Source organism: Anarrhichthys ocellatus, unplaced genomic scaffold (genome assembly GCF_004355925.1).
Source record: "Anarrhichthys ocellatus isolate YVR2014 unplaced genomic scaffold, GSC_Weel_1.0 scaffold282, whole genome shotgun sequence".
NCBI lineage: Eukaryota > Metazoa > Chordata > Actinopteri > Perciformes > Anarhichadidae > Anarrhichthys > Anarrhichthys ocellatus.
Window position 1 is genome coordinate 66,522 of NW_022280302.1, and position 11,192 is coordinate 77,713.

At 42.6% G+C, this 11,192-nt stretch overlaps 3 protein-coding genes across 4 annotated transcripts in view; 2 read left to right on the top strand and 1 right to left on the bottom strand.

Moving 5' to 3' along the window:
* LOC116401207 (S-arrestin-like) overlaps window positions 1-433 on the top strand; it is a 4,815-nt gene extending 4,382 nt beyond the window's left edge. Inside the window, exon 9 of the mRNA XM_031879507.1 lies at window positions 428-433. Within this exon, the coding sequence (XP_031735367.1) occupies window positions 428-433 (6 nt within the window). The remainder of the gene's footprint in view (window positions 1-427) is intronic.
* LOC116401205 (mannan-binding lectin serine protease 1-like) lies at window positions 18-5,371 on the bottom strand. Of its 2 annotated transcripts, none has more exons than XM_031879503.1 (5): window positions 5,283-5,371; window positions 4,188-4,364; window positions 2,466-2,624; window positions 1,432-1,609; window positions 18-880 (listed from the first exon to the last, which is right to left on the bottom strand). In XM_031879503.1, the coding sequence occupies exons 3-5, from the start codon at window positions 2,622-2,624 to the stop codon at window positions 669-671; spliced, it is 549 nt and encodes a 182-aa protein (XP_031735363.1). In that variant the 5' UTR covers window positions 4,188-4,364; window positions 5,283-5,371; the 3' UTR covers window positions 18-668. The 2 variants fall into 2 exon arrangements, with proteins under 2 accessions (XP_031735363.1, XP_031735362.1); XM_031879502.1 differs by having other exon boundaries at window positions 2,466-2,667.
* Window positions 5,372-5,459: 88 nt separating this feature from the next.
* Window positions 5,460-10,919, top strand: clrn1 (clarin 1). The gene is made up of 3 exons (XM_031879499.1): window positions 5,460-5,712; window positions 7,622-7,801; window positions 9,748-10,919. Exons 1-3 carry the CDS (start codon window positions 5,460-5,462, stop codon window positions 10,011-10,013), a joined length of 699 nt encoding a protein of 232 aa, XP_031735359.1. The 3' UTR covers window positions 10,014-10,919.
* The last annotated feature ends 273 nt before the right edge of the window (window positions 10,920-11,192 follow it).

An 11,192-nucleotide genomic window follows, 5' to 3' on the forward strand; every position in this document is an offset into this window, starting at 1 on the left:
GTGTGTGTGTGTGTGTGTGTGTGTGTGTGTGTGTGTGTTCCTGACTCTGGCTTCCTTCAGGGACACAGTTCTCACCAGTTAATTGGGGTCTTGAGAGAGAGAGAGACTCCTCCACACAGAAACATGTAAATATTTAGCACCAATCAGCAGCTGCTATCAGTCAGACAGAGGTCAGAGTTACACACATACACACACAAGACTTTTTACTTTTAGTTCGTTCACATGTCTACTTTGTAAATGTTCTAATACCGTTGTATAATTAGAAAAGTATCATATTACTTTTATATGTTCAAGTTAAAGGAATAAAAACTATTTATTAAGGTCAATGAGCATTATATCATTACATTCAGGAAATAAATGTATTTTTCAGGTAAATGTTTGGTTTGAATAGTTGAACATCAGTTCTAATTGAAATGTATTTCTCCAGACCTGAACCTGAATGAACCTGAATAAACCCCAGAGTTCACAAAGAGGCTCAGTGATCTGGTTCAGCTGCTGGAATTCACCTCAAGCTCTTTATGTCTGAAAAGCTGCCCGTTTCTATTAATCTGGATTATGACTTTAAATCTTTATATTTATATATTGTTATCTAACGATCCGTGAGCCGAGCTCTGATTGGTGAGCAGGTGGAGCTTTACCTCTGTTCAGCATCAGTTACCAATTGTAATCTACCAGGTAAGAAGTGAATGGTTCAGAGACCTGGAGGGATGAGGACAGACTTCTGTCTCCTCATCACCTGCAGCCTCACCTCTACAGGTGCGGTTGTCAGAGTGCAGCAGGTAACCGTGTCGACAGGAGCAGTAGTACCCCCCGATGTAGTTGTGACAGAGGTGATCACAGAGGAGGACTTCGTCAGTCTGCTCGCTGCACTCGTCCACGTCTGAGGAGACGGAGACAAAAATGTTTAATGTTGACGTCTCGTCTCATTGGCTCATCTTATCTGTAGATAATGTGTCATAAACACTGTGGGACCAGAGACGAGACACAGCTGCTCACCCTCCGTTGTAACCCCAGTTCTATGCTAGTCACCCTCCGTTTTAACCCCGGTTCTATGCTGCTCAGTCTCCTTTGTAACCCCGGTTCTATGCTGCTCAGTCTCCTTTGAAACCCCGGTTCTATGCTGCGCACACTCCGTTGTAACCCCTGTTCTATGCTGCTCACACTCCGCTGTAACCCCTGTTCTATGCTGCTCACACTCCGTTGTAACCCCGGTTCTATGCTGCTCAGTCTCCTTTGTAACCCCGGTTCTATGCTGCTCACACTCCGTTGTAACCCCTGTTCTATGCTGCTGCTCACACTCCGCTATAACCCCTGTTCTATGCTGCTGCTCACACTCCGCTGTAACCCCTGTTCTATGCTGCTCACACTCCGTTGTAACCCCGGTTCTATGCTGCTCAGACTCCTTTGTAACCCCGGTTCTATGCTGCTCACCCACAGCGCTGTAGTGAGCCACAAAGCCGGAGTAGCGCTCCTCGTTGGAGAAGTCGGAGGAGAAGAGGAGGCTCAGGGAGTTTCTGGGGGAAGTGATGATCCGCTGAGCCGGAACCGCCTCCGTGTCCGTCTGCTCCCGCCCACAGAACAACGCAAGCTCCTCCCCCTCCGCCTCCACCTGGACACAACAGTTGAAATGCATCAGGTGAGATGTGGAGCAGAGCTAGATTAGCAAGAAGAGCTGGGTTAGCTAACAGAGCTAGGTTAGCTAGCAGAGCTGGGTTAGCTAACAGAGCTCTGCTCCACCCACTGAAGTAACATATATGAAACTACAACAAACTGAGACTTTCTTGTTAAAATCATTTATGGATTATATATAATAATTTATTGAAATGTCTCTCTGGGAGAAACGTCTCTTCTGATATTCGTTGCTGGAGAGACTTCACCTCTAATTATCTTTAAAAAACGAATTCTTTATAATAATTATCATCACAATTTACAATACTACCAATAACAATACAAATAATATTATTGTTATAATTATTGATAACTTATGATCATCAGTAACTGAAGAGGTTCACATGTTTATCTGATGTTTACATTGAAAGTCAATGAACAGCAGGTCAAACACACAGCAGTGCATCGTGGGAAGGCTGCTCTGTGTGTTGCAGCTGCTTGTTGTCGAGGAAAAAGTTGCCATGGTGCAGAGTGACATCATGTCAATATGAAAATGTGTGTGTGTGTTTGTGTTTGTGTAGATGTGTGTGTGTGTAGGCTTGTGTAGGTGTGTCTGTTTGTAGGTGGCAGCACATGTTTGTATGATATAGAGTATTCTGTAATGTATGATACAGAGTATTCTGTAATGTATGATACAGAGTATTATATGATACAGAGTATTATCTAATATATGATACAGAGTATTATCTAATATATGATATATATAGTATTATAGTGTTATATATTCTCACACTCATTTGGTTTGTGTATTGAAGGAGTGCAGTATCGATCCTACCCATGATGCTGTGCGGTCTCACCTTGATGTAGTCGTACTCACACAGGTAGGACGGCTCCAGGTCAAAGTGGCTGAAGGACAGTTTGATCTGGAACCCGCCAGGAACGCTGAGGTTCCACTGGAGAACCGTCTCTCTGGGGTACGAGTCAGGGAAGTGAGGAGACTTCAGGGAACCGAACATCTGAGCATCGAGGACCAGAGGGAGGAGGAGCACCACCAACACCCTGATCAATAAGCTATTATTAATATTATTAATTGTAATTATTATTAATTATTTTTATTATGATTATTATTAATAAGTATTAACAATAATAGTTATAATAAAAATGATTATTGTTCATAATAACAATAATTATTATTAATTATTATTAATAATAATAACAATAAGTATTGTTATTATTATTATTAATAATAATAATTATTAGTATTAATATTAATGAATTATAATGAGTTACAATACGTTATTAGTTATGAGTTATAATATGGTACAATACGTTATAATACGTTGGGAGTTATAATACGTTATAATTAGTGCTGGGCAAGTTAACGCGTTCATTTCGCGTTAACGCATTCATTAATTAACGCTGACAATTATTTTATTGCGCATTAATGCATTTTGTTAATTTATTATAATTTTTTTATTTTATTTATTTTATTTTTTATTGAAAGACAACAGACAATTCATATACATAACAAGAGGATGACAAGAACAGTGGGATAAAAGCCAGCAAACGTCCTATAGTCAGTTGTGTATGTATGTGTGTGTGTGTGAACGTGTGTGTGTGTATGTATGTCCTTGAGCCTTTTGAGATGGGAAAAAGAATAATAATAATAATAATTAAAAAACAAAAAAAACAGGTAAGTATTTTTAATTTATTATTATTGTAACAGACTGTCTCATGTTTATCGTTTTGTATTGGAGATATGATGTCCCTTCAGGGTTGCCGTAGAGAAAAGGCGACTTCCGCTTCTGGTCGAGGAGGGGGGGGGCAGAAATAAAGAAAGAAGCTGCACCAGCTGTTGCTCTCCCTGGAGACTACTGGACATCGCTGCGGTAAAGTCAGCAGACACTCAGATCTCCGTGGTCAACTCAGCAGACACTTACATGTTAGTGCACCTATATGCTGACATTCACGGTAAACGCATTTAAATGGCACAGATCGGGAGCGAGCGAAGGACTTTGAAAGTTAGCGGAAAGATTAACGTGAGACGATATCCGGTTTCTTCAGACGAACATCCGGTTTTCAGAATAAGATGCCAACAAAGTATGAATTATATTCACATTAAGTATAAAACATGCTACCTGCATCTCGTGAACCAAATGTTATTGCCCTTTTGTTCATATAGCAGTACTTTTAAAATAAAAGTGCGCAATACACTACTTTTGAATTCATTATTGAACTTTGCCATAACAATGCGATTAATCGTGATTAAATATTTTAATCATTGCCCAGCACTAGTTATAATACGTTATAATGAGTTATGAGTTATAATACGTTATAATACGTTATAATGAATTATGAGTTACAATATGTTATGAGTTATTAGTTATAATGAGTTATAATACGTTATGAGTTATAATATGGTACAATACGTTATAATACGTTATAATTAGTTATAATGAGTTATGATACGTTATATTAACTTTAATTTACAGAGAAACAGCTCAACTAAACCTGAATGATAGAAACACATTATAGATCTGATATTGGTGGACTGATTAGTCATAAATCAATAGACTGACCTCATGCTTCAGCTGGACTCTTGTGTCTCTGTCTGAACTGGTCTGGACTCTTCTGGTCTGGACTCTCCTGTCTCTGTCTGAACTGGTCTGGACTCTTCTGGTCTGGACACACGGAGCCTCGCTCACTCCACTCCTACGTGTGACGTGTCAGAGGAGCCTTACGTCATCACGTCTGGTCTACGAGGGGGAGGGGCGGCAGTGGAGTAGTACTTAGTAGTAAAAATACTTGAAGTAAAGTTTGCACTCAGTGTCAGAAATAACAAAACAATAAAGTTCTGTTGAATCCCAACGTTTTATTTTGAAAGAGCTGTCACCGGAAATCTGTGTAACCAGGTCAGTGTGTTATTACACACACACGCATACACATGCACGCACATTCACACACACACACACACACACACACACACACACACACATATATATACACACACACATATATTCACACACACACTCACACACTCACACACACACACACACACACTCACACACACATCCCCCCCTCTGTGAAATCCATCTGCTACTGGTTGCCATGGTGACCTGTGTTAGGTCCACATCTTTTGGACACAGAGAAATCGCCCCCCCTCCTGCAGCCACGTGCTCTCAATCGCCTCCAAAACACAACAGCAGGTTTAAGTCAAAAGCAAATGGATTTATTATCCAAGAAGCATAAAACAGATACAAACAGTTACAAACCGAATCACACTATTAATAACAAAACAAACTTATATATAAAATGAAAGTGAGGCCCCGTCCGGGCCACACGACAGACAGTTGAGTCTCCCCCATGCTGCGGAGGAGGTCTGAATCTCTCCTGCAATTCGAAGACCCTTTGTCCCTCCAAAGTTACATTTCTCAGCTCATCGATCAGCTCATTGATTGGCTGAAGTCCAACAAGCCCCTCCTTGGCCCTTGACCCATTGTCCTAAACTTCACACCTCACCCAGCCACTTTCCAACCCCCCCGCTTCCAACACATTCCTCAACCCCCCCCCTCACAGACACTTAATGCATGGAATGACCAGACTCCTACAAGTAAATATACTGTATCACATAATATCCATAATTAGGAGCGCTTTAAAACTTAAATTCCTCACACCTGAACACTGAGCTCTTGGAGTCTGTAGTTCAGACTGAATGTTGTTATGATGGCTCTCCTCCACTTCCTCCTCCTCCTCCGCTTCCTCCTCCTCCTCTTCCTCCTCCTCCGCTTCCTCTTCCTCCTCCTCGACTACTCCTCGTCCTCGACTCCTCCCCCCCGACTCCTCCCCCCGTCATGCCGAGCCGACAGAAGCAGCTTGTGTTCTCGGTCTCCGGTGTCCTCGGTTTTTCGTGCATCCTCACGGCCGCGGTGGCCACCGGGCTCCCTCTGTGGATCACCGGGGCCGTGCTGTGCCGGACTGGGGCCGAGCTGGTGAACGCTACGGGACCCGAACTGGACAAGTTCTTAGGAGAGCTGAACTACGGTCTGTTCACCGGAGAGAGGGTGAAGCAGTGCGGGTTAGGAGGGAGGACGTCCCGCTTCTCCTGTGAGTATATTAATATATACACATATATATACCAAGGGACCAAGGGACAATATGCACGTTTGAGATGAGCTAGTCCTGCGCAGAATCGATCACTGGCGATCACAATGCATGCTGGGTAGATTTGTGTCCGACTTGCTCTAACATCATGAACACGAGGTCATCGATGACATCACAAGTTGGAGTCAGTGGTTGTAAATGATCAACAGCTGATCTCTGCTGCTCATTAATAATTCACACGTTTACTCTGAATTATTCAGAGTTTGAGGTACTTTTCTATGACTTCATACTTCCTGTTCTGCTTCTCTGGACCAGTTTTCTGAGACCGCAGACTACAAACTACAGACTGCAAACCACAGACTACAAACCACAGACCACAAACAACAAACCACATACCACAAACTACAAACCAGACTACAAACTACAGACCACAAACCACAGATTACAGAGAGCACATACAAACCACATACTACAGACCAGAGATCAGAGACTACAGACTACAGACCACAAACTACAGATTACAGACTACACTACATTACATTACAGTCATTTAGTAGAAGCATTTATCCAAAGCGATTTACAATAAGTGTATTCAACATAGGTATTCAAGAGAACTAATAGTCACCAGAAGTCATAAGTGCATCTCCTTTAAACAAGCATCTAAGAGCATAAACCACAGCCAAAGAACAATACAGAAACAAACGAATGCAATAAGTGCCACAAACTAATACGAGTACAATAAGTGCTGAGTGGAAGGCTCAGGGTAGTACTTCTTGAAGAGGTGAGTTTTCAGCCTGCGGCGAAAGATGGGCAGCGACTCTACTGTCCTGATGTCAGTGGGGAGTACATTCCACAGGACAGGTCGATCGGCCGTAGGGACCTCTGAGCGACGGGGCAACCAATCACCCGAGGCAGCAGAACGAAGTGGTCGGGCGGGGGTGTAGGGCTTGACCATGGCCTGGAGATAGGAAGGAGCTGTTCCTTTCACTGCCCTGTAGGCTAGCACCAGAGTCTTAAACTGGATGCGAGCTCTTACAGGTAGCCAGTGTAGAGAATGGAGAAGGGAAGTTGTGTGGGAGAACTTGGGGCGATTGAACACCAGACGAGCTGCAGCTTTCTGGACAAGCTCTAGAGGTCTGATGGCCGACGCCGGGGCTCCGGACCAGAGATCAGACACCATAGACTACAAACTACAAACCACAGACTACAGACCAGAGACTACAAACCACAGAGCACAGAGCAGAGACCACAGAGCAGAGCCCAGAGTGTTTAATGGTCCCAGTTAATGAGAGCAGCCAGCCTTCACTAACCAGGTTTCTGCCTGACTGGATCCGAACTGACAAACAATGCTGCTCTGTTCTTGTTGTATGAACACATGATGCATCAGAACTAGTGATGGGATGAACCCAAACAGAGAGACACGGGTGCAGAAGGATGTCTGACGGGGAATTAATAATGGTTTAAATACACAGGTGATGAGACAGGAAACCAACTAAACAAAACCACAAGACCATGACAGTGTATGTGTGTGGGAGGGGGAGAGGGGGAGGAGGGGGAGGGGTAAATGTAGTGCAGAAAATGGACCATATTTCCCTCTGTGATGTAATGCATTAGAAGTAGTAAATACAAATAAACACATTGATATATTATATTCGTGCATGCTCAGTTTAGATATGGTATGTATATATACGTATATATCGTATACATATATGTATGTATATATATATACTGGTATATTCCTGGCCAGCCCTACAGACCCCTCAGGCTTTTACACTGTTAGCAGGTGGAGGACCAGCATGCACCTGGGCAGAGAGACGGCAGCATGTCTTTCTACGTTAATAAAGCAGCAGAAGAAGAAAAGTCCACATTATTTATTCAGAGATTCATATCAATCAGCTGTTTTCTCTCCCAGTCTTCCCAGACCTGCTGAGCGTCATCCCAGTAGTCCTCCACGTGTCCGTCATCTTCTTCTGTGGTGTCGTCATCCTCTTCTCCTCCGTGGTCACTGGCTTCTTCTTCTTCAACGCCTTCGGCCGACCGTATGAGACACTGCAAGGCCCCATGGGACTTTACCTGTGGACCTTCATCAGCTGTGAGAAACATCATCATCATTACATCATCGGTCACTGATAGTAATACTACTACTACATTACAGTCATTTAGCAGACGCTTTTATCCAAAGCGACTTACAATTCAGATTCTATCACACTGTAGGCACAGCTACGGGAGCAATTTTTGGGGTTAAGTGTCTTGCTCAAGGACACATCGACATGCGACTAGTGGAGCTAGAATCGGGGTTCGAACCGCCAATCCTGTGATTGAAAGACGGCCCTGTTCTCAACTTAGCTACCGTCGCCCACCAGAGGTAGTACTAGAAGTACTACCTCTCGCTCAACAACAGACTCGTGTTCATGTGTTCAAGCACACATCAAACAATGAGTAAAAACTAAACTGGTGGAACGTCTCTGGTGTAGGAGGCTATGACGCAGTGCTGGGAGGTTCAGGAAGTGGTTTAAATCACGTTCTATTCGAAGACAGTGTGAGCTGTCTGATACGAGCTGCGATTAGAGAAACAGGGTCCGAGGCAAGAGACCTGAATCAGCGGCCCCACCATCTACATTTACAACCATTATTTTATCTGAGGAACAACCTGAGCCTCACTTACTAATGTTTAAACCTCTCTCATATCCTCGAAATAAGGAACCTTTCAACATATCTCCTCAAGACCTCCTCTAATGAGTGGACAATCGTCTCGATTTTAGACCTTGATATCTCTTTTCCTTCATTTGCAGTTTGAACTCTCTTATGCCGTGTTCACACCAAACGCGAATTCATCGCGCCACATATTCGCGTCAATCGCGCCGCAGGTCTTGCCGGGGACCATTTGTGTACATTCGTGCAAATCGTGCCGGAGAGGGGGCCAATGGTTAACCCATTAACCATGGAAAAAATAACCTCTATTTCTGCTTAGTACTTGTTGTGGAAGTCACATATATCACGGGAAACTAAACAACGTCATGTTCATAATATTGTTCAGAGGAGCTTCGTGGATTATATCGAGCTGTATTCACTGTGTCTATCAAGCCACAGGTCGCTGTTTACTACAGCTGTATGAACACAAAATAAACTGATTTGGCTGTGATTTAACGGCAATAAACCGACAAAAAGGGACTCCGAAATAACTACGTAATGATGCCGATTTGTAGGCTACTTGTCTTCTCAATGGAGTGGATGGATCGGTGCTAGGCTAAGCTAACATTGTAGCAGCTCCACCAACACTCAGACTAACGTCATGTAGACGTAAATACGGCAGCGTCTATTCATTGTTTGTACCATATGGTTTACACACACACATTTATACACATAGTTTGGTCCGGTCTCTATTGATATGAGGTATCGTAGAGCTCTGGGTGAACACAGACGGCTACAGTATTTATTTCCTGATTCAACAATGGCAGGAAGTCAGTGATCACAGGGGGAGCAACTCAACGCTGATAGGCTATCGCGCCGGGGCGTAACGCGAATATTTCGCCGAAGTTGAAAAATTTCAACTCACGCGTTTGCGGCGATTTGGCGATGGACACGAATTCGCATCCATCGCGCCGCACCAACGCAAATTCGTGCCGCGCCAGTCTCATCGCGTCTGTGCATAGACTTTGTACGTAATCTACTCGCGCGAATAATTCGCGCCGCATTTGGTGTGAACACAGCATTACAATGACGACTCTGTGAGCAATGTTAGACTTGAATCAGACAGAAGTGAGCAGGAAATTTAGAGCACAAATATGATCCATAATCGCAATAACATTTATTCTAGTACAATAATAAAATGTATTCTAGTACAATAATGACATCTATTCTACTACAATAATAACATTTATTCTAGTACAATGACATTTATTCTATTACAATAATGACATTTATTCTAGTACAATAATGACATTTATTCCAGTACAAAAATAACATTCATACTCCTGTATTATTCTGTACGATCCAATAAAGAAGCTTTAATTAAATTACTTCCTGTTTGTGCTGCAGGGCTGTGCAGCTGTCTGGTGATGATTCTTTTTGCGTCGGAGGTGAAACTTCATCATCTGTCCAATCGGATCTCTAACTTCAACGAGGAGAACTTCGTTTTCCACACATACACTGAACGCTATGACCGGTCCTTCTGGCTCTTCTTCCTCGTCTTCCTCCTCCACGGACTTAACTTCTTGCTGATCCGACTTGCTGGAATCCAGTTCCCCTTCCTGGAGAGCAAAGACCCGGACCTGAGCGGGGGGGCGGCCGACCTCATGTACTGAGATCCGGAGTGAGACGGAAGCCTGTAAAGGACAAAAGACTGATGATTAAAGTGTTACTGTAGAAAATCCATTGAGCTCCATGAATCAATTAAAGTTTATAATTTAGTACGTTTAGATATAAAATGGTCCCAAAAACTAAAGACAAACAAAACCTGAAACCATCAGATCAGTCGATCAATACGTCAGTCAATCATTTACTTTGTAAAAACACTCTGGTTCCAGCTTCACTTTGAACTGATGACTTTGACTCTTCATTGATGAAGGTAGAAGATGTCATTGAGACAGAGTCACATGGTTCAGGAGGGACAGATCTCATCACGTGTCATTAATACTTATTTAATGTGTAATAACTGATGTAATAACTGATGTAGTAACATTTATAATAATACAAGATTCACTCTGCATGCCACCAAACTCCAATAACTGCAATTAATTCACGTTAATGTTAGCATCTGGTTAAGGTTTGTAAGGCAAGTGTTGCTAACGTTAACTAACTGCAATCATACTCAAATTAACGTTAGCAATCATACTCAAATTAACGTTAGCAAACTGCAATCATACTCAAACTAACGTTAGCAAACTACAATCATACTCAAACTAACGTTAGCTATTATCTTACGATAAACATCAACTAAACTGTGAGAGAGATCAGTTAACGAGGACACGAGTACGTGAACCGGTTCAAGTGTGGAACTATCAGCTGCTCTCTGGAGTCAAAGGAAGAGTCGTGACTATTTCAATGGCAGTGAGTTGAACTGAACTGATGTTGTGTACTTTGTCTTTAATATGTTTTGTATGTTGTAGTATTGAAGTCCTCTGTGTACTTTTTCATGTTAGTGTACAAGTTAAATGTACACTTGTGTTTTCAGAAAGTAGCTGAAGATAAAACCTGATGATGAATCTCTACTCTGCTGTGTCTTTTTGAAGACTGAAAACAGTCCACACGGGGCTCTGTAACGGGGTCCAGGTTCAGACCTGAAGTCTCAGCGGCCCTTCACTTCACACTGAGAGGTTTTCCTCTGGCATGGGACGAGTCAGGGACGTCTCCACTCATGACATCATGCTGTTTTTTCAAAATAAATTTCAGTCTTCACAGGAAGTGAGGTTCAGATAAAGAGCTGGTTGACATAAACTTGACTGATCATACTCAAACTAACGTAAGCTAACTACAATCACAAT

Excerpts from the sequence above, each read along its gene's own strand:
- LOC116401205 (XM_031879502.1), bottom strand. Across the intron at positions 1,610-2,465 it reads GTGAGTACGACTACATCAAG|GTGGAGGCGGAGGGGGAGGA; the intron begins GTGAGACCGCAC and ends TGTTGTGTCCAG. Across the intron at positions 881-1,431 it reads GGCTCACTACAGCGCTGTGG|ACGTGGACGAGTGCAGCGAG; the intron begins GTGAGCAGCATA and ends CCGTCTCCTCAG.
- clrn1 (XM_031879499.1), top strand. The coding sequence starts at position 5,460 with ATGCCGAGCCGACAGAAGCAGCTTGTGTTCTCGGTCTCCGGTGTCCTC. Across the intron at positions 5,713-7,621 it reads GAGGACGTCCCGCTTCTCCT|TCTTCCCAGACCTGCTGAGC; the intron begins GTGAGTATATTA and ends TTTCTCTCCCAG. Across the intron at positions 7,802-9,747 it reads CCTGTGGACCTTCATCAGCT|GGCTGTGCAGCTGTCTGGTG; the intron begins GTGAGAAACATC and ends TTTGTGCTGCAG.